This window comes from Trichechus manatus, unplaced genomic scaffold, assembly GCF_000243295.1.
Source record: "Trichechus manatus latirostris isolate Lorelei unplaced genomic scaffold, TriManLat1.0 scaffold00131, whole genome shotgun sequence".
NCBI lineage: Eukaryota > Metazoa > Chordata > Mammalia > Sirenia > Trichechidae > Trichechus > Trichechus manatus.
The window spans coordinates 331,122-354,914 of record NW_004444067.1 but is presented as its reverse complement, the minus strand read 5'-3'; the positions used below and the strand labels follow the sequence as shown (position 1 = coordinate 354,914).

General features: G+C 52.0%; 1 protein-coding gene across 1 annotated transcript; it reads right to left on the bottom strand.

Moving 5' to 3' along the window:
• Positions 1 to 1,557: 1,557 nt before the first annotated feature.
• LRRC43 (leucine rich repeat containing 43) lies at positions 1,558 to 23,680 on the bottom strand. The gene is made up of 12 exons (XM_004385033.2): positions 23,588 to 23,680; positions 19,685 to 19,945; positions 17,517 to 17,627; positions 16,494 to 16,633; positions 12,899 to 13,137; positions 11,559 to 11,746; positions 10,753 to 10,979; positions 6,387 to 6,528; positions 6,062 to 6,187; positions 5,786 to 5,974; positions 5,274 to 5,313; positions 1,558 to 1,726 (listed from the first exon to the last, which is right to left on the bottom strand). The coding sequence occupies exons 1-12, from the start codon at positions 23,678 to 23,680 to the stop codon at positions 1,599 to 1,601; spliced, it is 1,884 nt and encodes a 627-aa protein (XP_004385090.1). The 3' UTR covers positions 1,558 to 1,598.
• Between the last annotated feature and the right edge of the window lie 113 nt (positions 23,681 to 23,793).

The following is a 23,793-nucleotide window of genomic DNA, read 5'->3' as shown; positions in this document are numbered from 1 at the left end:
CAGAACAGCTGAGTGTGATTAGTGCATGGCTGCATGCCAACAACTGCGAGGATGGAGCACGAAGGCACGTTTCATTGTTTTATAATGTTGCCCGGAGTCCCAGCCAAATGGGAGGCAACAACAGCAGGGCAAAATCAGGAGAAAAGTGGTAGAAGGTGAGGTGGGAGCAACAGCAGGAGCTGATTATGAACAGCCTGATGCGTAAAGGCATGGTCAGGATTTGATGAAAGTACCACTGAAGGTTTTAGCAGAGGAGGTAAAAGAATCTGCATTTCTAAAGGTCACTGCTGCTGCTGAGATCACGGACCAGCTAAAACACCGCTGCACGGTCTAGAGGACAGACGGACTCCGGGCTGTGGGAAGAGCCAGATGGGTTTCAGGTGTGGGAACTCCGTGGCCCGGGAGGGCGGGGCTGCCAGGTGAACATGATGCCATTTACCGAGAAGGGCCGACAGCAGGTGGTTCAGTTCTGTAGGTTTCAGAGGCGGCTGCACGGATCTGATCGTCCCAACCTGCGCCCCTCACTCCCAGCCCCGGCGCTCCAGCCGCAGGAGTTCCAAACCCTGCCCTCTGGGCCTGGACCCAGCCAGCAAGTCCCTTCCGCAGGGACTTGGCACCCAGCCTTCCTGAACCCCGTCCGTCCGCTCCCGCCATCACCCCGTGAGCCCCAAGGCCTGGTTCCTGACCTGGCGTGGGCTGCAGAGGTGCGCGCACCCCTCCAACAGGAGTCCTCAGCTCCCCACAGGATTCGGGGACCCAAAGAGGGTTCAGAAGCCGCTGAGGCCAGGAGAAGGGCCAAGGAGGCTGCATTCATTCCCTGCGACAGTCTCTACCGTGGGGTCGCCCATGTGGCCCAAGCAGCTCTGCCGCAGAGGCGTCCGGGGAAAGCGGCCCCCCGGGTCGGCAGGGGCACGACGCCCGTGGGGCGAGTTAAGCAAGAAGCCGTGAGCATGGAGAGCGGGAGCGCCCCTGCGCCCAAATGTGCGCGGCCTCCCCCGGGTGGCCATGGCAACGCGGTGGCACGGGCTGGGTGCGCCCTGGCGCGGAGGCTCAGGGCGACTGCGGTGCAGACCCGCGCGCACAAATGAGACACTACCCCCCGGCTCGCGGCCCCGGACCGGCGCTCGCGGGCCTACCTGAGCTATGACGCCGGACGGGCACAGGCGGGGAGCCGCGCAGTAGAGCCGCGACCCGACGCCCAGGTGCGGAGAGGTAGCTCTGCTCCGACAGGGGCGGGGCCGGCCACACCCCGGAGCGAGGTCCCGCCCCGGTGTGGTGCCCACGACGCCGCTTGGGGCATGAGGGGCGGGGCTACCTGGAAGGGCGGGGCTCTGCGGAGAGGCGGGGCTCCGGTGAATGGGCGGGGCTCCGAGGGGCAGGACTCCGGTGACTGGGCGGGGCTACGCGGAGGGGCGGGGGCAAGGAGAGGCGGCCCCCGCCCAGTCCTCGCCGCCCCAAGCGAGCCTAGCAGCCCCGCGAGTCCGCCAGGCGCGGCCGCTCCTCCCCAGACAGTACAGCCCACACTCCCTGCCCCACCCGCGGCGGCGGCCAAACAGACACCGAGGTCCCGCTGTAGGAACAGCCTTTAAAGACTCGTCCTAAACGGAGAAGGCCTGGAGCGCCTCCTCGGCCGTGCGGCACTGGTTCAGCTGGATCTGCACCTCCACCGTGAGCGGATCGGGCTGGTGGTCGCCTTCGCTCAGCAGGACGTCGGTTTTCTTAGCGTCTAAGGAAGAGAGACAGACTGAGGGCCCGGGAGGCACCCCCGGCTGCCCTCACCACGCGCCAACACCACGACCAGAGTCGCCTCGGCTTTTAATCACGGTCAGGATAACATTAAATCCCATTCAGTTAGATGCACCTAATAAATCGTCGTTATTAATAAACAAAAAACACCTACTTCCAATTAAATCGGGTTTATCCTAGAAAATCAAGGGCACTAACTGCAGAGAAAAGGAGCTGTTAGAAGGCTGAGGCCGCTCCTCTTTCTAACCTTTTGTTTTGTGAAATAGAATACGCATTTGCATGAACACAGTTCACCTCAATGAATGTGAGGTTAATGCCAGTTCAGCCACTCCCCAGATCAAGAACTAGGATACTGTCCATACCCAGGTATCTACATCTGCCCTTGCACGCTTTGATGGGAACCCTTTCCTGGCTTAACTGTCTAATACCAAAAAGAAAGACCACACCAAACCCATTGCCGTCGAGTCAATTCCGACTCATAGCAACCCTGTAGGACAGAGAAGAACAGCCCTATACGGTTTCCAAGGAGCAGCTGGTGGATTCGAACTGAGCTTTTGGTTAGCAACCTGAGCTCTTAACCACTGCAGCCACCAAGGCTCTGACTCTATAACCGCCTAAATACACATTTTGTCCCCCTCCTATTTTGAACTTTATATAAATTGAATCATTTGTACTATTCTTTTGTATTTAACTTTTTTTTTAAGATTTATACACATTGTTTTGATTAGCTATCCTTCGATCATTTTTATTGCTGATTGAGTAAAATTTTGCTGAAAAACATTCAAAAGCGGCTGCAGCAGTACATCAACAGGGAACTGCCAGAAATTCAAGCCAGATTCAGAAGAGGACATGGAACAAGGGATACCATTGCTGATGTCAGATGGATCCTGGCTGAAAGCAGAGAGTATCAGAAAGATGTTTACCTGTGTTTTATTGACTATGCAAAGGCATTCGACTGTGTGGATGATAACAAATTATGGATAACTTTGGGAAGAATGGGAATTCCAGAACTCTTAATAGTGCTCATGAGGAAACTGTACATAGATCAAGAGGCAGTTATTCGAACAGAACAAGAGGATACTGCATGGTTTAAAACCAGGAAAGGTATGTGTCAGGATTGTATCCTTTCACCATACTTATTCAATCTGTATGCTGAGCAAATAATCTGAGAAGCTGGACTATATGAAGAAGAATAGGGCATCAGGATTGGAGGAAGACTCATTAACAACCTGCGATATGCAGATGATGCAACCTTGCCTGCTGAAAGTGAAGAGGACTTGAAGCACTTACTGATGAATATCAAAGACCACAGCCTTCAGTGTGGATTACACATCCACATAAAGAAAACAAAAATCCTCACAACTGGACCAATAAGCAACCTCATGATAAATGGAGAAAAGATTGAAGTTGTCAAGGATTTCATTTTGCTTGGATCCACAATCAACACCCATGGAAGCAGCAGTCAAGAAATCAAAGACGCACTGCTTTGGGTAAATCTGCTGCAAAAGACCTCTTTAAAGTGTTAAAAAGCAAAGATGTCACCTTGAGGACTAAGGTGCACCTGACCCAAGCCACGGTGTTTTCAGTCACCTCATATGCATGTGAAAGCTGGACAATGAATAAGAAAGGCCAAAGAAGAACTGATGCCTTTGAATTGTGGCGTTGGCGAAGAATATTGAATATACCGTGGACTGCCAAAAGAACAAACAAATCTGTCTTGGAAGGAGTACAGCCAGAATGCTCCTCAGAAACAAGGATGGTAAGACTATGTCTCACACACTTTGTACATGTTATCAGGAGGAACCAGTCCCTGAAGAAGGACATCATGCTCAGTAAAGTAGAGGGTCAACGAAAAAGAAGACCCTCAACGAGATGGATTGACACAGTGACTGCAACAATGGGCTCAAGCATAACGACTGTGAGGATGGCGCAGGACCGGGCAGTGTTTCGTTCTGTTGTACATAAGGCTGCTATGCGTCGAGACCAACTCCACGGCACCTAACAACAAACAACAATATTCCATGGTTTAATGCTGATTTATTCATTCCATTACGGATGGGCATTTGGGCTTCTAATATTTTACTATTATGAACAACACTCCCATAAATACTTTTACACATTTCCTAGGACATCTGCAGAGGGCAAGCCTAAGAGCAGAACTGCTAGCTCGTCTGTGAATCTTCAACATTTCCAAAGAGTTGCACCGATTTACGTTCCCAGCAGCAGTATATGAGAGCGCTAGTTATTCCATGTTTGGTATTCTTTTTAATTATATCCACTCTAGTGGGTGTGTGGGAGTCCGTGGATGGTGCAAATGGTTAACACACTCTGCTGCTGACAGAAAGGCTGGTGGTTGGGGGCCACTCAGAGGTACCTTGGAAGAAAGGCCTGGTGATCTACTCCCAAAAGAGCAGCTATTGAAAACCCTATGGAGCACGGTTCTCCTCTGAGACACACGGGGTCAGCATGAGTGAGGATCCACCCAACAGCATCTGGTTACTGTTAGAGAGTGGGTAGTCCCATCCCATTGGGGTTCTGGTTTACACTTCCCTGATTTCTAATGAGGTGAAACACATTTTCATACGTTTATTCCCGTTTGGTTTTCCTCTTTTGTAAAAGGCCTATACAAGTTCTGGCCTATTCTCTACGTTGTTTGTTCTTGTTGATTTCTAGAGAGTCTTTATATATTCCAGATCTGAGCCCTTTGTTGCTAACATGTGTTGCAAATATCTTCTCCCATTCTCTGGCTTGCCATTTCACTCTTTATTTGTGTTAATTTTTTTTATTATGGTAAAATATACATTAACATACAATTTACCATTCATCTTTGTCTAAACATGTATCAGAACTTCATTTCTCTTCATGATGGAATTAATAGTCCACTGCGTGGATAGGCCACATTTGGTTATCAATTCGCCACTTGATGGGCGTGGAGCCCTGGTGGCGCAGTGGTTAAGAGCTCCGCTGCAAACCAAAAGGTCAGCAGTTTGAATCCACCAGCCGCTCCTTGGAAACCGTATGAGGCAGCTCCACTCTGTCCTGTGGGGTCACTATGAGTCGGAACCAACTCAGTGGCACCTAACAACAACATCTGATGGGCATCTGGGTTGTTGACACTTTCCAGGAGTGCTGCTATTCTTGCCTTATACTTGTGCGACCACCTCCCAGCTGGTCTCCTGTCTCCAATCTCTTGCTCCAAACCAGAGAGATCTTTCTAAAACTCCAATCTAAAATTTACCTATTTCAGACACTTCCACGGCGGCCCACCACCCACAGACAAGCCCAAGCTCCTCACAGGACAAACAAGGGCTAACGATGGAAGCCTGGGCCGGACAACAGTGAACCAGCAAGGCCCTGGCCTGTCCTGACTCTGCGCCCCGCCCCACCTGCTCCTGGCTCCTACCCTGGACTGCCTTTTCCTGTCCCTTCAACCTCCAGCAGGCAGCTGTGTCCACTGGGGGCTGCGGGCAGATGCGGACGTGGCCCCAATCAGAGTTGACCCCTCAGTTGCCATCACTGGCTCTTACCTCTTTTCGCTGCTTTCTTACTCTTGTTCTTCTTTGACTCCTGAAGAAAGAGCCACAAAACAAGCTGCTTACTGGAGGGGTGGGGGTGCTGGGGAAGGAGTGGGTGCAGAGTTGATGCGGCCTCTGTGAGGGGCTCCTACCCCTTTTGCAGGAGGCTGGGCTGGGTCTTCTATGGGGCGTGGGCCTAACCTGCTCCACCTTAAACTCTCCTCACACCTGAGGACAGGCTGCCACCCGGGCCAGGGACCCTGGAGCTGGGAGCCCCAGCAGCCTCACCATGTAAGCCGGAGAAAGACCCTCTCCCTGCTGGCCTTTCCGTGCGCACGTGCGTGCGTGCGTGCGTGCCTGCGTCAGAGGCTGCCGAGGCCTGGTTCCCGGAGCAGGAGCTGGGGCTCAGAGCTTCCCCCACCTTCCTCTCTCCTGTGAGCTGGCCCACTGCTCTCCCTTGCTCAGCTGAGGTTTCTGGGGGGAGGGTGAAGGCAGAGGCTGAGGGAAGTGGCAAGCCCCCATACCCTGGCAAAGGTCAGCCTGTCTGACTCCACGGTGCGGACCACCCCAAAGTTGCACACGGTGGACATTAGTGACTCCCCGGCCAGCAGGGACTCCAGGGCCACCATGCCTCTGCCCAGCACCGTCAGGATGGGCGGGTCTTGGCGGAGTTCCTTAGGGAGCTCCTTCTTCTTCTTGGGCCCCTTCTGTTCCTGGAGGGAGAGGCAGGCGGGGCAGAACAGGGCAGGCACCGCCATGGCCCGGGACAGGGAGCAGGCGGCCCCACCCGTGCCAACTACCTTACTAGCTTCTTTTTCCCCTTTGCGCTTCTTGTCGTCTCTGCGCTTCTTGTCTTTCTCCAGCTTTCCTTTCTTGGTTGTCAAGGGACTCTCCGAGGGAGGTGCGACCAGCGGCCAAGAGAGAATCTAGGAACAGTCATGGGCGCATGGACAGAGTCAAGGGTGGGCCAGAGGATTGCTGTGTCAAGTTTCCTGTCCCTCACCTCTCTGGAAAGGCACTGAGACCGACCACTCCTGACAAGGACCCGAGAGATGAGGGGAAGAGGAGGGAGTGACAGTGTGGACTCCGCGGAAGCAAGAGGAGGCACCGCGGCCTGCAGCCCACCTTCTCCTGTACAATGGTCACCGTGGTCCCCGCCAGCAGGAAGGCCTTGAGCGGCACCAGGTCCCGCAGCGTGTGCTGCATCTCGTAGTTGCAGGGAATGACGTCGCTCCAGGGCTTGCGGGCTGTGCTGAAGAGAACCGTCCTGCGGTGGGGGGAGATGAAGAGATGGGCGCCGTCCGCCGGGACAGGGCGCCTGAGCCTCACACACAGGCCCATGCGCACACCGCCCACCGCCCACCATCCACTGCCAGGTGGGACGAGGGCCGAGGAGGCAGGGGACACCCACGGGCACAGAAGAGACAGCAAGGCTAGGTGAGGAGTGGGGAGACTTCCATCCAGGCATGACTGCACAGGGAACATTGGATGGAAATCAACCAACCACGGACCACAACTGTTAAAAAAAAAGTTCAGCTAAGTAGGAGCAAAAAGTAGAAACATTACAAACTCCTCGAGTGGTTACAAAATTATACTCAAGTGACAATCAAAATTCTCTGGGGATTGGTGGTAGAGACTGACCAACTGAGTGTAGAAATTTGCCTGGGAGAGAAAGCAAGAATTCCAAAGAATACATTTAAAAGACAATGATGTCATAAACCATGATCTCTAGGAATGTATCATATTTTACGCAAATAATGCGTGTTACACATTTTTTGCCAACCGCGCAACTGCCTCGTGTTATTTTCCTAAGTGTGGTGTGCACATTGTATGTGTAGGCGTGTTATTTGTGGAAAATACCATAATATGGCATTATTCATTTTCATATACCTAGTATGTAGTCTAGTTTCTGGCATACCAAAACAGATATTTCATGGAGAATATATTAATTATTAAATGAATAATTTATGCTACTAGATTTTAAAAGTATACTGGAAGGCAGCAATTCTCAAAACAGTATGACATAGGGTCAAAAGCAGAAACAGTGGTCCCTAGACTATAGAATCCATCAATAGAGTTTTAGTAGTATTAGAACATAATACTTGACACCAAGAAGCAGCATTGTGGGTGGGGAGTAATTTAACACATATTGTTTAACAACTGGGTCACAGCATGAAGGAAGTTGTCATGCACTACAATAAATGAACATAGGTCCCAATGGGAAACTAGTTTGCTCTGTAAACCTTCATCTAAAGCACAATAAAAAAGTGAAAATATGTCCCAGTTAAGCATTAGTAAAAACTAGAAAATCATAGCAGAAAAAGGAAGAACATTTTCCCACAAAGACATGGGGTGTCTGATCAGGGATAAAGTTGGGGGGTGGAAATATAATGTCAGGCCCAGTAAAATAATGGTGTCAGTCCCAGGCTTGAGTACTGTGCAAAACAGGTGTGCAAAAGCAAAATGTTAAAGGGAAACATAAAATTGGGAAAATATATGCAACAACAATAATTGATTTTAAAAAGTAGTGGTAATTAAAAAGTCCAGACTTACTGGACTGGTTGAGACTAGGGGACTCCCAGAGACTATCACTCCGAGACACACACTGTTTTTTTTTTTTTTTGGTTGTTTAGTTACTTTTTTCTTTCTCTTTTTAAAATATTGTATTTAAGGTGAGAGTTTATACAACAAATTAGGTTCCCATTTAACCATTTATTTCTCACACAAATTATTCAGTGACATTGGTTACATTTTTCATGGTGTCACTATTCACGTTCATTCCATTCTGGTTGTACCATTTCCAGTACTCTAGTTTCCCTGCCCCCTTACCTTCTCATCTTTGCTGTAGAGTAATTTTTGACCATTTAGTCTCCTATAGTTGATTTTTTTTTGGTAAAGAAGCTCATTACTCAGGGGTGATATTCTTTATTTTATAAGCCAATCTGTTATTTCGCTAAAAGGTGACCTGAGGGATGATTTCAGTTCAAGGTTCGCTCTGAGGTACTCTTTAAACTTTGAACCAAGACTATTTCCTCAGACTGCATCTTAGTTAAATAACAGACTGGCTCACAAAATAAAGAATATCCCCCATAAGGACTGTGCTCCTTTAAAAAAAATTGTCTATATGAGACCAAATGGTCAACATTTACTCTAACGCAAAGATGAGAATGCAAGGGGGCAGGGAAACTAGATTATTGGAAATGAAACAACCAGAACAGAAATAATGAGAATGTTGACAGACTATGAAAAATGTAACCAACTGCAGTGCAATGAATTCCCTAGTATGGCCCTTCTAACCATAGCCTCTGTGACTCACACACAAGGATTGAGCGGGACCAGGCCAATAAGGGAAATGGAACTCCATCGAGGGGACTGGTCAGTTTCACCATCCCAGTAGGCTTAAAATGAGGCATCCCAGAGGCGGGAGGAGAGGATCTCACCACCACCAAGAAAGAACAGCCAGGAGTGGAGTATGTCCTTTGGACCTAGGGTCCCTGCACCGAGAAGCTCCTGGTATCAGGAGACTGAGAGAGAGAGAGAGCTGTAATACTGAAGACACCGAGAAGAGGTGGCAGAGAAATGGTAACAGCAGAGGCAAGAGACCAGCAGGAGACGGAGCAGTGGGCTTCTCAGCCCACAGAGCAAGAAAGCTGAGTGCCTTCGGGCAGGAGGCCTGCTGGAGGAGCAGGTGCCTCTGGGCACTTTGTGGAGCTAGGTTTGCCGACCCACGGAGCTAGAGCTGAGCACCTTCAGGCCGAGGCTTACTGGCGGAGTGGAGTGCCTCTGGGTACTTAGCGGCAGAGCTAAAAGAGCTTTGTAACGCTTGCCTGAGCAGGGCAGAGGCCAGGCGGAGGGGCCGAGGGTCAGAGAGAAGACTGCCTGCAGACATGGCTGAGAAGAGACTGTCCTGATGGAAGCACTGTCTCCTGACTGCTCCTGAACCGGAACTGTAACCTGTTACTTCCCTAATAAACCTCACAATTGTGAGTGCTGTCTGTGAGTTCTGTGTGGCCATTGCAATGAATTATCAAAACCAAGAGAGAGTGCTGTGTGAGGGACAGCTGTGTCAGAATTGGTAAAAAGGGCCGGTGAGAGGAGGCATGTCTGACCTCCACCTCATAGCAGTCAGCCTCGGGCTGGTGATCTAGACTCTCCTTCCCCGCGGAGAAGGGAGAGGAGGCCAGGCGCCCCCGCCACACCCTTTTTACACCCACGTCTCTGAATAATTTGTATAGAAATGGTTAAATGGGAACCTAATTTGCTGTGTACTTTTAGCCAAAAACACAATAAAATATTTTTTAAAAAGTAGTGGTAAATTATTTTACATGTAGAACTGGTACAGATGTATCAAGGTTAACGCTCAGAATCTCTCAGGGGAGGGGTTGACACCGTCTGTCTTCAGAACCTCATCTCTACTGCAGTCATCTTCCCAAAATGCAAATCTGAATTTGTTACTCCTCTGCTTAAAACTTTTTAATAGTTTCCCTTCAGAGAAAATAGGCTTTCTCTCTGCCTCTCCAGGCCTCTCTCTTGCTGATTCCTACCTTCCTCCGTATTTTTCCCAAGTCTAGATTGAGGCACAGATAACCCCTGTGCTTCTCCTAATGCAGCAATTAGTACACGTGGAGCAATGCAATCACTGTCTGTCCATCTCCCTCAAGAGCAGGTAAGTACCCCAATAACCAGTAGCCGCTGAGTCGATTCTAACTTACAGACACTCCATGTGTGTCAGAGTAGAACTGTGCTCCACAGGGCTTTCAATAGCTGATTTTTCGGAAGTAGATTGCCAAGCCTTTCTTCCGAGGCACCTCCAGGTGGACTTGATCCTCCAACCTTTCGGTTAGTAGCTGAGCTCGTTAACCGTTAGCACCAAAACATGTGAGGAACATGAAGCCCGTGGGATGGACGAGACAGGACACGTTAAGTCAAGAAAGAACCTGATATATAGTTTCTGTACCTATATTCCCGAATCAATTCTAGGTGGAGTAGAAAGTTAAAGACAAGGGATTCAACTGTAAAGGCTGAAATGAAGAGGGCTTCCTATCTGCCATCTCTCAGCTGAGTAAAGAAAGTCAATCACTCAGGACACATGAACGGTTCAGGGAAACAGGATTCGGCTGCACTTGGTCGGGACTCGAGGAAGACGGGTGGAGAACGTGGTTCTGCCACTGCTCACTGGGGCGGCCCCGTCACACTGTGGTCTTGGGCAATTCTCGGGGCTGGGATAGAGGTGGCTGCACTGGAGTGGGCGCCCTCTGGGTCCCATCAGGAGGCACACTGAGCACGCACACCCCCCACGCACGCACCCCCCCACGCACGCACCCCCCGGACGCACGCACCCCCACGCACGCACCCCCCCGACGCACGCACGCTCGGCTACCAGTTCCTGAGAGCGGTGGCCCGAGTCACTCACGAGCAGACGCCAGGAGGTGCAGTGGCAGCTTGCTGTGACCCCTGTACCCCAGGGACCCCCGCGGCTTTGCGCCCTTACCCTGGGGACGGGCACAGCCGGGGATCAATGCGAGGCCGCAGCTTCGCCAGCTCCTCCGCTGAGTCGATGGACGTCTGCAGGACGGCCGAGCCTCTTACTGAGACGGACCCCTCCAGCTCCCCGGACTCGGTCATCCCGCCGGACTCCACAGACTCCTCGGCCTCTTCAACGTCCTCCTCCGGAGACTCCTCGGGCACGATCTCTGGGCTGGACGAGGGCTTGACGATCTGCGGGGTGGGGGGGAGACACACGCCCATAAAGTTCTCCCCGACGGCATGCGGGTGTCTGCTTAGACAGACAGCAGCCAGCGTCTGGATGAGTGAAGCCAGGGGTGAGCACATGGACTTAGCGGGCGGGAAGGTTAAAAAAGTGCCAGTCTTGTTGCTTCTCGAAGTTCTCCGTCAAGAGTAAAGACAGTCACAACGAGTTCCAAATAGGACAGGATATCCTCAGGGTTATACCAGGCAGACGGTAGGCCTCCTTGGGTTTTCTGATGTAGAAGGAGACAGGAGGCGGGGAGTTGAGAGGGGTTGGGAGCAGTCTTCCTGCTGAGGGTCTCTGTGGCTGCTGTGATATACCATTTGCTCAGATTCCAAGGGGAAGGGGAGTGGGCACAGCTCAGTTACCTCCTGCAAGACAGGGACCGAGGCGAGGCCAGTTCCCGCTCGGAGGACGGGTATGAATCAGAAGGTTCTATGTGAGCGGTTTTCCTGTGCCCCAGAAGCTGCTCTGCCTTCCAGAGAGCCCCACGGACCTCAGAGCTGACCCCCACCCCATCCCCGGGAATAGGTGGAAGACTTACGCACCTCCGCCAGCACCCCAGCGTATTCACTTCCTTCACCTTCTTCATCTTCCACAAAGTCGTAGGTCACGTAATAGCTGTACGCAATAAAAGGTCCTTCCGGCCCTGGTTCCGGGTCCAAGACAGAGGAGTCCAGGACTCCTCTGATGTTCCCGATAGTCACCACAAGCTGTGCCTCGTGGGCCAAGAGATCTGCAAGGGGGACAGGACTGAGGGAAGACTTGGAAGACAGGCCGCCGGAGAGGGAGGAAAGTGTGGACCATCAGGCATCTCCTCCACCGAGGGCTGGGCGTTAGAGTTTGGTAGACTCGGGTTCAAATCCCCGCTTGGCCATCTTCAAACAGTGATTTTGGCTAAGTCACTACAGCCCTCTTAGGCCTTGTTTTCCTAATTTATACAGTGGGAACATGTGGTGCAAGGCCTCAAATTACTATTAAGTGCCGCCATGACATCTGAAACCAGGATGGCCTTGAGCAGCCCCTCTGCAAGTTTCCCTCCCCACTCTGCTCCCCCAGGTAAGGTTCCCTCGACAAACAACCCTCCTTATCAGACGGACCAGGAGCAGTTCTCACTTATCCCTGGGTAGCAACCTTCAGGTCCCTGCCAGCGTGCAGTTATTCAAACAGGCCAGTCACATCTCCCATGGGAACCAGGGGGCACCCCACCCTCTTGATCCTACAAAGTCTGCCTCCCACAGACTCTGGTGGTTCACTCTGCCCCGAGTGCCACTCCCGCGTGGCCCTGCGTGGCGTGCGGTGTCCTCCTCCCCTGGGCTGCGAGTGCACGTGACTAGCACACTGCTGTCCCTCTCATCTGTCCAGTGTCAGGTGTCACAAGTCCAGCCGTCCCCACAACCCTCGGGCGGGAATTCCTCCCTCACCAACAGAGTCAAGAGGACACGATCAAAAGAGAATAATCAGAAAAATAATCAAAAACGGGGATGGGTACAGAGAGGGTGCTATCCAGAATATGCGTTACCTTCGCTCCGGCCATTACTGTCGGTATCACCCTGACCTTGCGGAGGCCCTGGTGCAGCTTGCGGCACAGTCCACCAGGGGGCGACCTCAAGCCACCAAGGAGGTTAAGAAATTGGCTTAAGACAACCGATCCCCTCTGTTGCCGAGGACTGCAGGGACCATGATGCACTGCCTGCCGCGCCTTTGCCCAAATGCCAACCCCAGGCATTGAAATCGGGTGGCACCTCCAGCCACAATGACGATCAGCTGGACCTGACTGGGGTCTGGGTCCAGGCGGAGTGGCTGGGGACCGATGAGTACGAGCCCCCAGCAGGGTGGGTGGGCAGGTGAGCTCAGACCCCCTCCACCACGCACACAGCATCCTCACCCCCGTTGACGCTGAGCCCCCGGAACTGATGCTTCTCGTTGGGAGACACGGTGATGTCATCAAGCACGCAGAGTCGAGACAGGGTGTCGACGGTGAGGCCTCGGTAGTAGGGCACCAGGGCCAGCGGGTTCCCCTGTAGCACCAGCAGCCGCAGCTGCCGGAGGGTATGCAGGCTGTCCACCATGCTCTGCAGGTCTGTCAGGTCGTTGAAGCCCAGGTCCAGGGAGACGAGGTTGGGCCTGCAAGGGGCACACAGCCGCCCAGGGTCAGGAAGCTGGGCACCTGCCCTACCCAGCACCCCAAGGGGAGCATGACCGTCTGGGGTCAAGAAGCCGGGTGCCTGCCCTTGCCCAGCACACCAAGGGGACCATTGCCGCCCGGGGTCAGGAAGCTGGGTGGCTGCCCTGCCCAGTACCCCAAGGGGAGCATGGCTGCCGAGGGTCAGGAAGCTGGGTGCCTGCCCTGCCCTGCTCCCCAGCACCTTGTGTCCAGGGCAGACCGAAGGCCTGAGGCTGAACATCAGAGCAGAAGTCCTTGCCCACCCTGCACACCCTGTCTGCCCTCGACCCCATTCCCTATCTGGAATGGCCTCCAGGTTCTCTGTGCCCCCCGTCCACTCTCTCCCTATCAGTTGGTCCTCAGTCTGTTGCAGAGATGGCCCCAAGCTCATCCCACTTCTGCCTGACTTCTGTTTACACAGACCTTCTGCTCTGGGTTACACATCTTGGTGTCTCCTATCGAGCCTGACCCAGGGTATTACATCCAGAAAGTTCTCCACAAATGCTTACTGACAGATGGAAGAAGGAGGCAGAGGGAGGGCCCTGAGGGAAAGCAGGGAGGGGGTAGGAGGGGCGCCTCCCCAAGAGAATCTAGGGGCCTGGCAAGTGGGAGTGTGAAGCTATGGGGTGGAAGGCCTAGAAGCTGGAGAAGGCTTTTCAGAGCCAGACTGGCACATGGTCACACAGAGCCGTGTGGTTCGCTTCTCGGGGAATGCAGCAGTGAGGGTCCAGGAGGCATCCACCTCAGCCTGGAGAGCAGGACTGGGAAAGGAGGAGAAGACAGGTCTTTGGGTCCAGGAAGGACCCACTGCCACAAACTAGAAAGCAGACAGATTTCAGCTCTGAGAACACAGGCAACAGAAACACAGAGGCCACCTCATCGGCACAGTCTCACCCAGACACGCCGACAGTTTCCCTCTGGTTAAACTCAGCTGCTACTTCTTTCATAGCCATCCCGCCTGTGAGGTGCACCAGCCAGGCAATGGGAAGTACACGAGAAAAACACATCACAGGGACCGGCGTGCTGATCTCACCCACCATCCGCCCTCCAGGACCACTGCAGCAGGGTCAGCCAAATCTCTCTGTAAGGAGCAAACCGTCCTTCTAAATTTCAACAATGGAGGTTCCGGATGTATGTTTCCATGAAACCCATACTCTGCACTAAGCAGGTTGCCCACGTTGATGGTTAGTGTGTTTTCTGAATAAAAAATCAGAACGCCTGGTACTCTGCTGATGGACTGAGAGTCTGAAGTCAGCTGTCCTAGAAAGGTCACATTGTATGGTATAGCTTCCTTGCGATGCCACCTTCCCTGACCAAAACCAGTTGTTGTCAATTCAGTTCCAACTCACGGCGACCCCATGTGTATCAGAGTAGAACTGTGTTCCATGGGGCTTTCAATGGCTGGTTTTTCAGACATAGATTGCCAGGCCTTTCTTCCATGGCACCTCTGGGTAGACTCGAACCTCCAGCCTTTCAGTTAGCAGCCGAGCATGTGAACTGTTTGCATCACCCAGGGGACCCATATTCTCTGATGGCTATGGTCAAAGGGAGAAAGGACTGCCGAATCGTCTGCACCAAGACTGTAGCCAGGCAGCTTGGCTAGGAGCAGACTAGAAGGGGGAGGAAAAAGGAAATTACGGTCAGAGAGAGGGACCCTCCCTTACTAAGTCTACCCCCTCCAAAAGCTTACACGGGTGGGCCACATGAGAGACTGTTCTCCAGGCCACCCGGGGGGAGGGAGAAGGAATGCTGATCCACACTTGCTAGTCTTTCATCCATGATCAAGCAAGCCCATGGAAATGCTACCCAGGACACTGAAATCCTGGAGATTTTCCCAGCATGCTTTGAGAAGCCGTCCTGGCCCAGCTGCCTTTGATGGCCTTTCACTGGCGGTCACTGATCTTGCCATACCTCTCAGATCCCAGAATTTCAACTTTGCCACTGCTAACCCACCAAGGCCACCACCCGTCTGTCAGTGTGTCGTACTGTGGTGACCTGCGTGTTGCTGTCATGCTAGAGGCTATGCCACTGGTATTTCAAACACCAGCAGGGTCAGCCATGATGAACAGGTTTCAGCAAATCTTCCAGACTAAGATTAGGAAGAAAGGCCAGGCAATCTACTTCCAAAGATTAGCCAATGAAAACCCTAAGGATCACAAAAGAAAAGTGTCCGACATAGTGCTGGAAGGTGAGCCTCCTAGATTGGAAGGCATTGAAAACACACAGAGGATGCAAAAATGGACTCAAGCATACCAACGATCGTGAAGATGGCGTAGGATTGGCCAACGTTTTGTTCTGTCACCCGTGGGGTTGCCATGAGTCAGAGCCCATTGGATGGCAACTGACAACAAAACCACCACCCACCAAGGAGACAAAATCAAGCAAAAATAACTGGGAGGACTATTCTGCACAACCTCGAAAGCACAATGAACTTTCAATAACAACAAAACATCCAGATTAAACAAAGAGTTGTCTCTTAGGAAGTTCTCAACTGGAGGGGGCAATTCTACCCCCTAGGGACACTCGGAGATGTCTAGAGATGTTTTTAGTTGTCACAAATGGTACTACTGTTAAGGCAGAGCCTCAAGCAGCTTTGCATCAGAATCCTGTTTTCTTTGCTTGGCTTCCTCCCCACCACCCTCAACTTTGCATTAGAATCCTGTTTCCTTCACTTGGCCTGGTGATGCACGAAGTTATGTATAAACCCCATTGTGCCTGTGTAGTATGATAAAGAATGTTGTTGATGTAACTTGTGTGAACTTCCTACTTGTAAACCCCTTAAAAGTAACCTTTCCCCTCCCCCTGGAGAAGCAGTCTTGGCAGCAACACCTCCGACTGATTCCCTTCCTTGCGCAATGAAATAAAGGTGCTTTTCTGCCTTCCCACCTCGGTCTCTCATTTATTGGCCAATTCAGGTTGTGCCGAGCAGAATCTGGGGTTTCCACCCAGTAACAGTGTCATCTAGTGGGTGGAGACCAGGGATGCTGCTAAACATCCTACAATGTACAGGACAGGCCCACCACCACAAGACTCATCCAGCCCCCAATGTCATCAGTGCCAAGGTTTAGAATCCCTGCTGTAAGGTATGGCATCAAAGCCAAGGGTCTGTCTCACTCCCACCACCAAGTATCCTTCCCTGGGGTTCAGTGGGATTTCTTTACGGGGTCATGGAAATAAATCCTGAATGTGGATTTGACAACCAACCAGGAGTTATTACAGAAAAAAGTACAGCTGGCTTCAAGCCACCAGGTTAGAATTGGCCAAGCCTAACGCTTCATCCCTCTTTCTCCTGTGCCATCCGGGGCTCCCATGTTACCAGTGATCAGCGGTGACATATAGGCTTTCCAGGGGGCCGAGGAGTTTGTTGTGGCCTAAACCCAAGTGCTGGAGGCCTGGGGGTGGGCAGGCGCACAGACACTCCACGCTGGTGATCTCGTTGCCGTACAGCTCCAGCACCTGGGGAGGACAGTGGACAGTGACCGCTAAGAGGCAGCAAGGTCAAGACTGAGGGTGCCCTTCCTTCCTTCTGCCCTGGAAACGTGGCAGAGGAATTATGACTTAGGGAAGGCATGCTTCCCAGCATCCAACTGGGCTCCCTTTTGAAAATCCAAGAAGAAAATGCTTCTGCAGCAGGTTTGGGAAGTTACTTTTCCTTTTTGGAAGGGAACTTTGAAGTTTGGAGTGGCAGTGATGTTTGCGTGGGGTGGGAGGGGAGACGGATGACACTGTGACAGCTTAGCCCATGGGCGGATGTCTCTGGGGGCACCAAAGGGACCCTGGATGGGATAAGGAGCAAAACCCAAGGATGACAGAGTGTTCTCTTCCTCTCTTGTGTTCTCTTCCTCTCATCGAAAGCCTTGCCTGGTTCTTTCTTGAGAACAGGACACAGCCATGTTTCTGAGTCCCTTCTGCCACCAAGTCAGCTTTTGTCGGCGTTTAATTTAAAATGGAGACCATTTTTTATATTCTCAGCTGAAGACTCACAATAAAGCCCGGCCTGCCTTTTAGATGAATCCCTGGGTGCTATGAGTGGTTAAGTTCTTGGCTGCTAACTAAAACATTGAAGGTTTGAGCCCACCCAGAGGCACCTGGGAGGAAAGGCTTGGTAATCTGCCTCCAAAAAATCATCCACTGAAAACCCACGGGGCACAGTTCTACTCTGACACACATGGGGTTGCCATGACTCAGGAGGGTCAACTTGATGGCAACTGGTTAAGCTTTTAGAAGGCTGGTCCTTAGCACACAGCCCCAGCCACAATGGCCAAACTTTCTGTCTGTGAGGCAGGAAGGGGCAGGGACTCTGGGCAGCCCTGGCTGGAAGGCCCTAACAGAACCTCACCTTGAGAGTTGGGGGCAGATTGCTGGCTTTGACCTCCTTGATTCGGTTGGCACTCAATACCAACTCTTCAAGCTTCGGAAATTTCAGGAGGCCTTTGTCCACTAGGCTCACCTGGAATGAAGGAAGGTCGGGGCTCTTGTGGGCAAGGTGCCACTGGAGCAGAAACAGCCTATCCAGCTTCAGAAAGGAGCTCTGATGGTGCAGTGGTTAAGCGCTCGGCTGCTAACCAAGAGGTCGGTGGTTCGAACCCACCAGCCGCTCTGGGAGAAAGATGTGGCAGTCGGCTTCTGTAAAGATTACAGCCTTGGAAACCCTATGGGGCAGTTCTGCTCTGTCCTGTAGGGTCGTTACTCCCCAACAGCCCCATCACTGCCCCCAGTGTCCCCCAACACCTTACCCCTCCCCCTGCCCTCAGCCTTCACTGTACTATTCGGCCTGGATCCAAGTTCTCAGCCCTCCCAGTGACCCCTCTGCTTCCAGCCCTTGTCCCTCCATCATCAGGCCAGTGTCCCATCTTCCTCGTCAGACTGTGTGTTCCCATGGGCAGGAATCCTGTCTTGTTCCCTCTCCCCCAGTCCCGTAAGCCCTAGGCCCGACTGCCTGACTGGCATTGAAGTAGGCAGGGCCCTCAGGATCAGTGTGGTTTACACAGAGCAGGGTCAGGCAGAAGCCTCAGGGCCTACCCATGAACCCTCAGTTCCCTCTAAGTGCCCTCTAGGCATCAGGGGCTCTTCCTGGCTGGGCCTCTTGTCCCTAAGGTAGTCAACTCTCCCAGGTTACCCAAGATGGAGGGGGTTCCCAGGACACAAGACTTTCAGGGCTAAAAGCAGGTAAGTCCCAGCTACAGTGGCAGGAGCTGGTGGTCTTGCTCATCCCCCAGGACTATTGTGCAGGTTAATAATCTCTCTGCGGAGGGAGAGGCAATGGTTCACAACGGTGGAGACCTAGTCTCCGTGCAAGTTTTGGGTTCTATTATTGATAGAAGCAAAGAACGCTTTTTAATCACAAAAATTAACGTAGTACTATGCCAACCACCCCTCCCCCAACTCCACAGGTTAAATGGGGTAAAACCAACATGGACTTTTTGGAAGGTCTTTACTAGAAGACATGAGGGTAGCACAAACCAGCTGTAGAAGGAACACAGTGGACTCCTTCCCAGGTGGAGGAAGCAAGGTACCTAACCACAGATCACCTGGTGGTGGCCCTGCTTGGCGGACAAGCTGGTGAGGTGAGCGAAGCTGAGGGCAGGGTTGACCTGGCTCAGTGCTCCAAAGCCGACCTCCTGAGGGGTTGTGGAGGGGGCGCCCTCTTCCCCACCTCGCCTACCACTATGCCTGGGTCTTATCCACAACTACTGTAGAAAGATTAGACAGGAACCTTAGGGGGCAGCGAGTTCATGTTAATAGGGGAGGAACAACTCGGAAAAGGAGGGTGAGAATGTTTGCACAACTCGAAGAATGTAATCAATGTCACTGAATTGTACGTGTAGAAACTGTTGGTTTACGTTCTGCTATGCATATTCTCAACAACAGCTAAAAAAAAGAAGCAAGAAAAGAAAACCCTGTGGAGCACAGTTCTACTCGGATACACGTGGGGTTGCCGTGAGTCGGAATCAACCAGGTGGCAACTGGCAATAAGGCAACAGTTTCGACTCTTCCACGGTGCTAAAATTTGAGCCTGTTGTGGTGTTTGCGAAACACCAGAGAGGTGAGTGCCTGCTGAAGCTCTGTCTCCTAACAAAAAGTGCTCCCGTACGGTGGCCATAAGAATCATTTACAAACCAGCCAGTGTTTTTAGAGTTTACAGAGCACTTCCATGCACCTTATCTTATGGAAGCTTCTCTACCCCGGCCTACAAATGAAGAAGATGAGGCTCCAGGGGCTGAGGAAGCGAGTTACCCTGGTCGACATTCTGCAGTCAGCAAAGCCAGAACTTGACTATTTTTAGCAGAAAGCAAACACGGTTCATCTATCCACATAAGAGCAGGAGCCAGAATTCGTTCTCCTGCTGTGACGTGGCCTCAGACATTACCTACAGGAGCTCAAGGAACATTAAAAGTTAAATTAAACAGCTTTTAAAATCTTATCCTAAAAACAGTAATAACCACCGTAAGGGGAGCGGCCATTGTGCCCTGAAGCGCTGTGGTCTGGGCGCTTCCCAGCACTCACCCCTTTATTCACCACACGCAGGGACCGGAAGTAGGAACAGAAGAAGACATCGCTGAGCATCAGTGGATTCTGAATGGCCAGCTCTCTGAGGAAGCGGTCTTCCGCGCTGGAGTCACTCGGCAGAGCCCAGGGCGAGTGGGGGCTGCGGACCAGGCCCAGCAGGGCCTCCACCGTCTCCTCCCCCGCGCTCACTGTCTCTTCCTCTCTGGGGACCAGCTCCCGCCATGTTCGCCAAGTTTGAGGGAGGAAGCGAGACTTATTCTGCAGGGGTGGAGGTGGAGAATTTCTCTGTAAGACTTAGCCATTGCTAGGGGTTGAATTAAAAGGAACCCTGGTGGCGCAGTGGTTGAGCACTTGGCTGCTAACCAAAAGGGAAAGGTCAGCAATTCAAACCCACCAGCCGCTCCTCAGGAGAAAGACGTGGCAGTTTCCTTCTGTAAAGATTACAGACTCGGAAACCCTACGGGGGCAGTTCCACTCTGTCCTATAAGGTCGCTATGAGTCAGAATCAGCTTGATGGCTATGGGTTTTAGGTAGGGGTTGAATTGTGTCCCCCAAAAAGATAGGTTGAAGTCCTAACACTTGTCTCTTTGAATGTGGCCTTATTTGGAAATAGGGTCCTTGCAAGTGTAATCAAGGTAAATGAGGTCATCAGGGTGGGCTCTAACCCGCTATGACTGGTGTCCTTATAAGCAGACAGACAGACAGACAGACATAGGGAGAAGTCCACACGACAGCAGAGGCAGAGACTGGAGTGATGCATCTGTAAGCCATGGAAGGCCAAGCACTGAGAGAGAGGCATGAACAGACTTTCCCCCAGAGCCTTGAGAGAGAGTGCGGCCCTGCTCATGCCCTGATTTCAGACTTCTGGCCTCCAGAACTGGGAGAGGATAAATCTGTTGTTTTAAGACCCCTGAAAACCAAAACCAAACCCATTACCGTTGAGTTGATCCTGACTCATAGTGACCCTATAGGACAGAGTAAAACCACCCCATAGGGTTTCCAAGGAGTGCCCGATGGATTCAAACTGCTGACCTTTTGGTTAGCAGCCAAACTCTTAACCACTGAGCCACGAGGGTTTCCTTCAGCCTGCCAGTTCGTGGTAGTGTGTTATGGCAGCCCTAGGAGGCTAATACGAGTTATCTTAAGGATCTGAAACTCTCAAGATTAAACAGTTTATAAAATAGGACAATTAGGGATAGAGATTTAGACAATAGGAAATCAGTAATTTTGACTGATTGTTTACCATGGATATAACCACAGATGAGGGAAATGCAGAATCCCAAAAAGGCCCAGTTCCTGTCTCCAGTTTACTCTAGTTGGGAACCTTGAACATACAAGTATAAGTGATTATACAGCACCTAAAGCAACACACGGGAGTCCCTGGGTGGTGTAAATGGTTAATGAGCTCGGCTGTTAACCAAAAGGTTGGAGATTTGAGTCCACCCAGAGATGCCTCGGAAGAAAGCCTGGTGATCTATTTCTGAAAAACAGCCATTGAAAACCCTATGGAGGACATCTAGGTCAAGTTGCATAACAAAGCTTATTAAGAAAATGTTCTGCATCCTGCTTCAGTGAGTGGCGTCTGGGGTCTTAAAAGCTTGCAAGCGGCCATCTAAGATGCATCAATTTGTCCCAACCACCTGGAGTAAAGGAGAATGAAGAACACCATGGACACAAGGAAAGTATTAGCCCAAGAGACAGAAAGGGCCACATAAACCAGAGACTTCATCAGCCTGAGACCAGAAGAACTAGATGGTGCCCGGCTACCATCAATGACCACCCTGACAGGGAACACAACAGAGAGTCCCTGATGGAGCAGGAGAAAGGTGGGGTGCAGAACTCAAATTCTAGTAAAAAGACCAGACTTAATGGTCTGATTGAGACTGGAGGATCCCCAGAAAGCATGTCCCCCAGACTCTGTGTCAACCCAGAACTAAAACCATTCTTGAGCCCAACTCTTCAGACAAAGATTGGACTGGACTGTGGGACATGAAATGATACTCGTGAAGAGTGTGCTTCTTAGCTCAAGTAGATACATGAGACTAAATGGGTAGCTCCTGTCCGGAGGTGAGATAAGAAGGCAGAGAGGGTCAGGAGCTGGTTGAGTGGACACAGGAAATCAGGGGTGGAAAGGAGGAGTGTGCTGTCACGGTATAGGGAGAGCAATTAGGGTCACATAATAATGTGTGTATAAATTTTTGCATGATAGACTAACTTGAAATGTAAACTTTCACTTTAACTACAACAATTTAAAAAAAAAAAACAAGAAAACCCTATGGAGCACAGTTCTATCCTGACACACATGGGGTCACTATGAGTCAGAATCAACCAAACAATGACTGTCTACTTTTTCTTTTAAGGCAACACATAAAGAGGTGCAAACTTTACACATGACGAGCCAGAAGGTACAAAAGGCAACACGTGGGATATAATCAATCAAGGACAGGTTTTTGAAAAAGAGATGGCGAGGTTGAAAAGGTAAATTCAGAACTTTTACACAAAAGGAAGGAGCCCTGGTGGTGCAATGGTTAAGTCCTCAGCTGCTCACTTAAAATGTTGGTGGTTTGAACCCACCAGCTGCTGCTCAGGAGAAAGACGTGGCGGTCTGCTCCCATGGAGATTTCAGCCTAGAAAACTCTAGGGGAGCAGTTCTACTCTGTCCTGTAGGGTCTCTCCAACACACAATGACAACACGCGAAAGGAGACGAGGAAATGGAAGGTGAGACAATTCGTTCCAGCAGCCTCCGGAGATACACCTTTGAAACGCTACAGCCCAGCAAAACGCCTGGCCCACAGTAGATGCTCAACCAATATTTGCTAATTAAACAAATAAATGGATGATTTCCCTGATACGTATCTCCGTTTTCTCGTCTATAAAAATGCAACACCAACTGCCTTGAATTCCTTAATGCTGGCAAGTGTGTGCGCACCCCGCAACCAGCCAATTTCCCTGGAACATTCGAGACTCTCAGGATGATCCAGCGCGCACCTGAGGAGCCTCCAGTTCTAAGGTGATGCTCCTCCTCGCCCCCGTGCACCCACCTAAGGACGACGGCCCCCTGCCCACGCCCATGGCAGGGTCCTGTGTGCAAGCACTGCTCGCACGACCGCAGTGGAGGAATGGGGAGAAGAACCTTCTCCGACAGCAAAACCACAATTTCCTTCTTCAAGCTGTTACAACTACGCCCGATGCCCTATTTCTTTCGTCTCCCCACAGCCCTGAAAGTGGGGGGCAGGTACGCCTGCTTTGCCTTGTTGAACCACAGAATGGTCTCTGGGTAAAGCTGTAGGGGGAAGGGTGTACGACTTCAGGGACAAAGAGACAGGAAGCTGGTGGGAGTCGCTCCCTCAGGCCCTGGGATGTTGGAAGGGAAGACCCAGCCCCCTGCGGAGCTCAGGCCAGGGCCTGCTCAGGGCCATCCTACACACAAGCCTGGGCTCCCACAGAGTGGTTTGGGGCTTCTTGCAGTTGAGAAGCTCTTCACCCAGGGGAAAGCTTTTCATCCCAAAAGGAGCCTGGCATCTGGGGTATAGGTGTCTTTAAAAGAGAGTGAGAGACCCTTCCCCAGGTCAGCCTGATGTGCTCAGGCTGTGGGTCTGGCCGGCCAGGCCTGGGCAGGGTCTCTGCCCTCCAGCCTGGGTCAGGTGGGGGACTATTCCGCCCACTCCTTCAGTGTCCCAGTCCCGAAGCCCACCTCCTCAGTCCCCACCCGTCCCCGGTCATTCCTCTCCCTAAATGCCCAGATGCAAACCACCCCTCATTGTTCTCCAGGATCAGACCGTCCCCTCAGCTCCCAGGCCAGCCCTGACCCGGCCCCTCGGTCCTTCCCCTCAGCCTGGCCCGGTCCCGTCGGCCAGTCCCCCAGGTCCCCGCTCTCCGGCGTCCCTCCCCGCCCGCACCCAGCTGCCCGTGCCGCACGGGAACTCCTTCAGACACAACCGCCGCAGGTGCTCCCGGACCGCTGCGCTCACGGTCCCCGGGTGCGCCTGCATGTCCACGAGGCCGCGACGCCGAGCCGGTTGCTAGGCAGCCGGGGACGTGTGCGCGCCGTCGTCATGCAAGCGTGCGCGCCCGGGTGAGTTGCGTGCTCGAGGCCGGCGGAGGT

What these genes read in the sequence shown, in the direction of transcription:
- LRRC43 (XM_004385033.2), bottom strand. Translation starts at nt 23,680, where the DNA reads ATGCAGGCGCACCCGGGGACCGTGAGCGCAGCGGTCCGGGAGCACCTG. An exon ending in ACGCTGGGGTGCTGGCGGAG is followed by an intron (nt 10,980 to 11,558) that starts GTGCGTAAGTCT and finishes CCCACCCCGCAG; the next exon opens with ATCGTCAAGCCCTCGTCCAG. An exon ending in TAAGAAAGCAGCGAAAAGAG is followed by an intron (nt 1,727 to 5,273) that starts GTAAGAGCCAGT and finishes TCTCTTCCTTAG; the next exon opens with ACGCTAAGAAAACCGACGTC.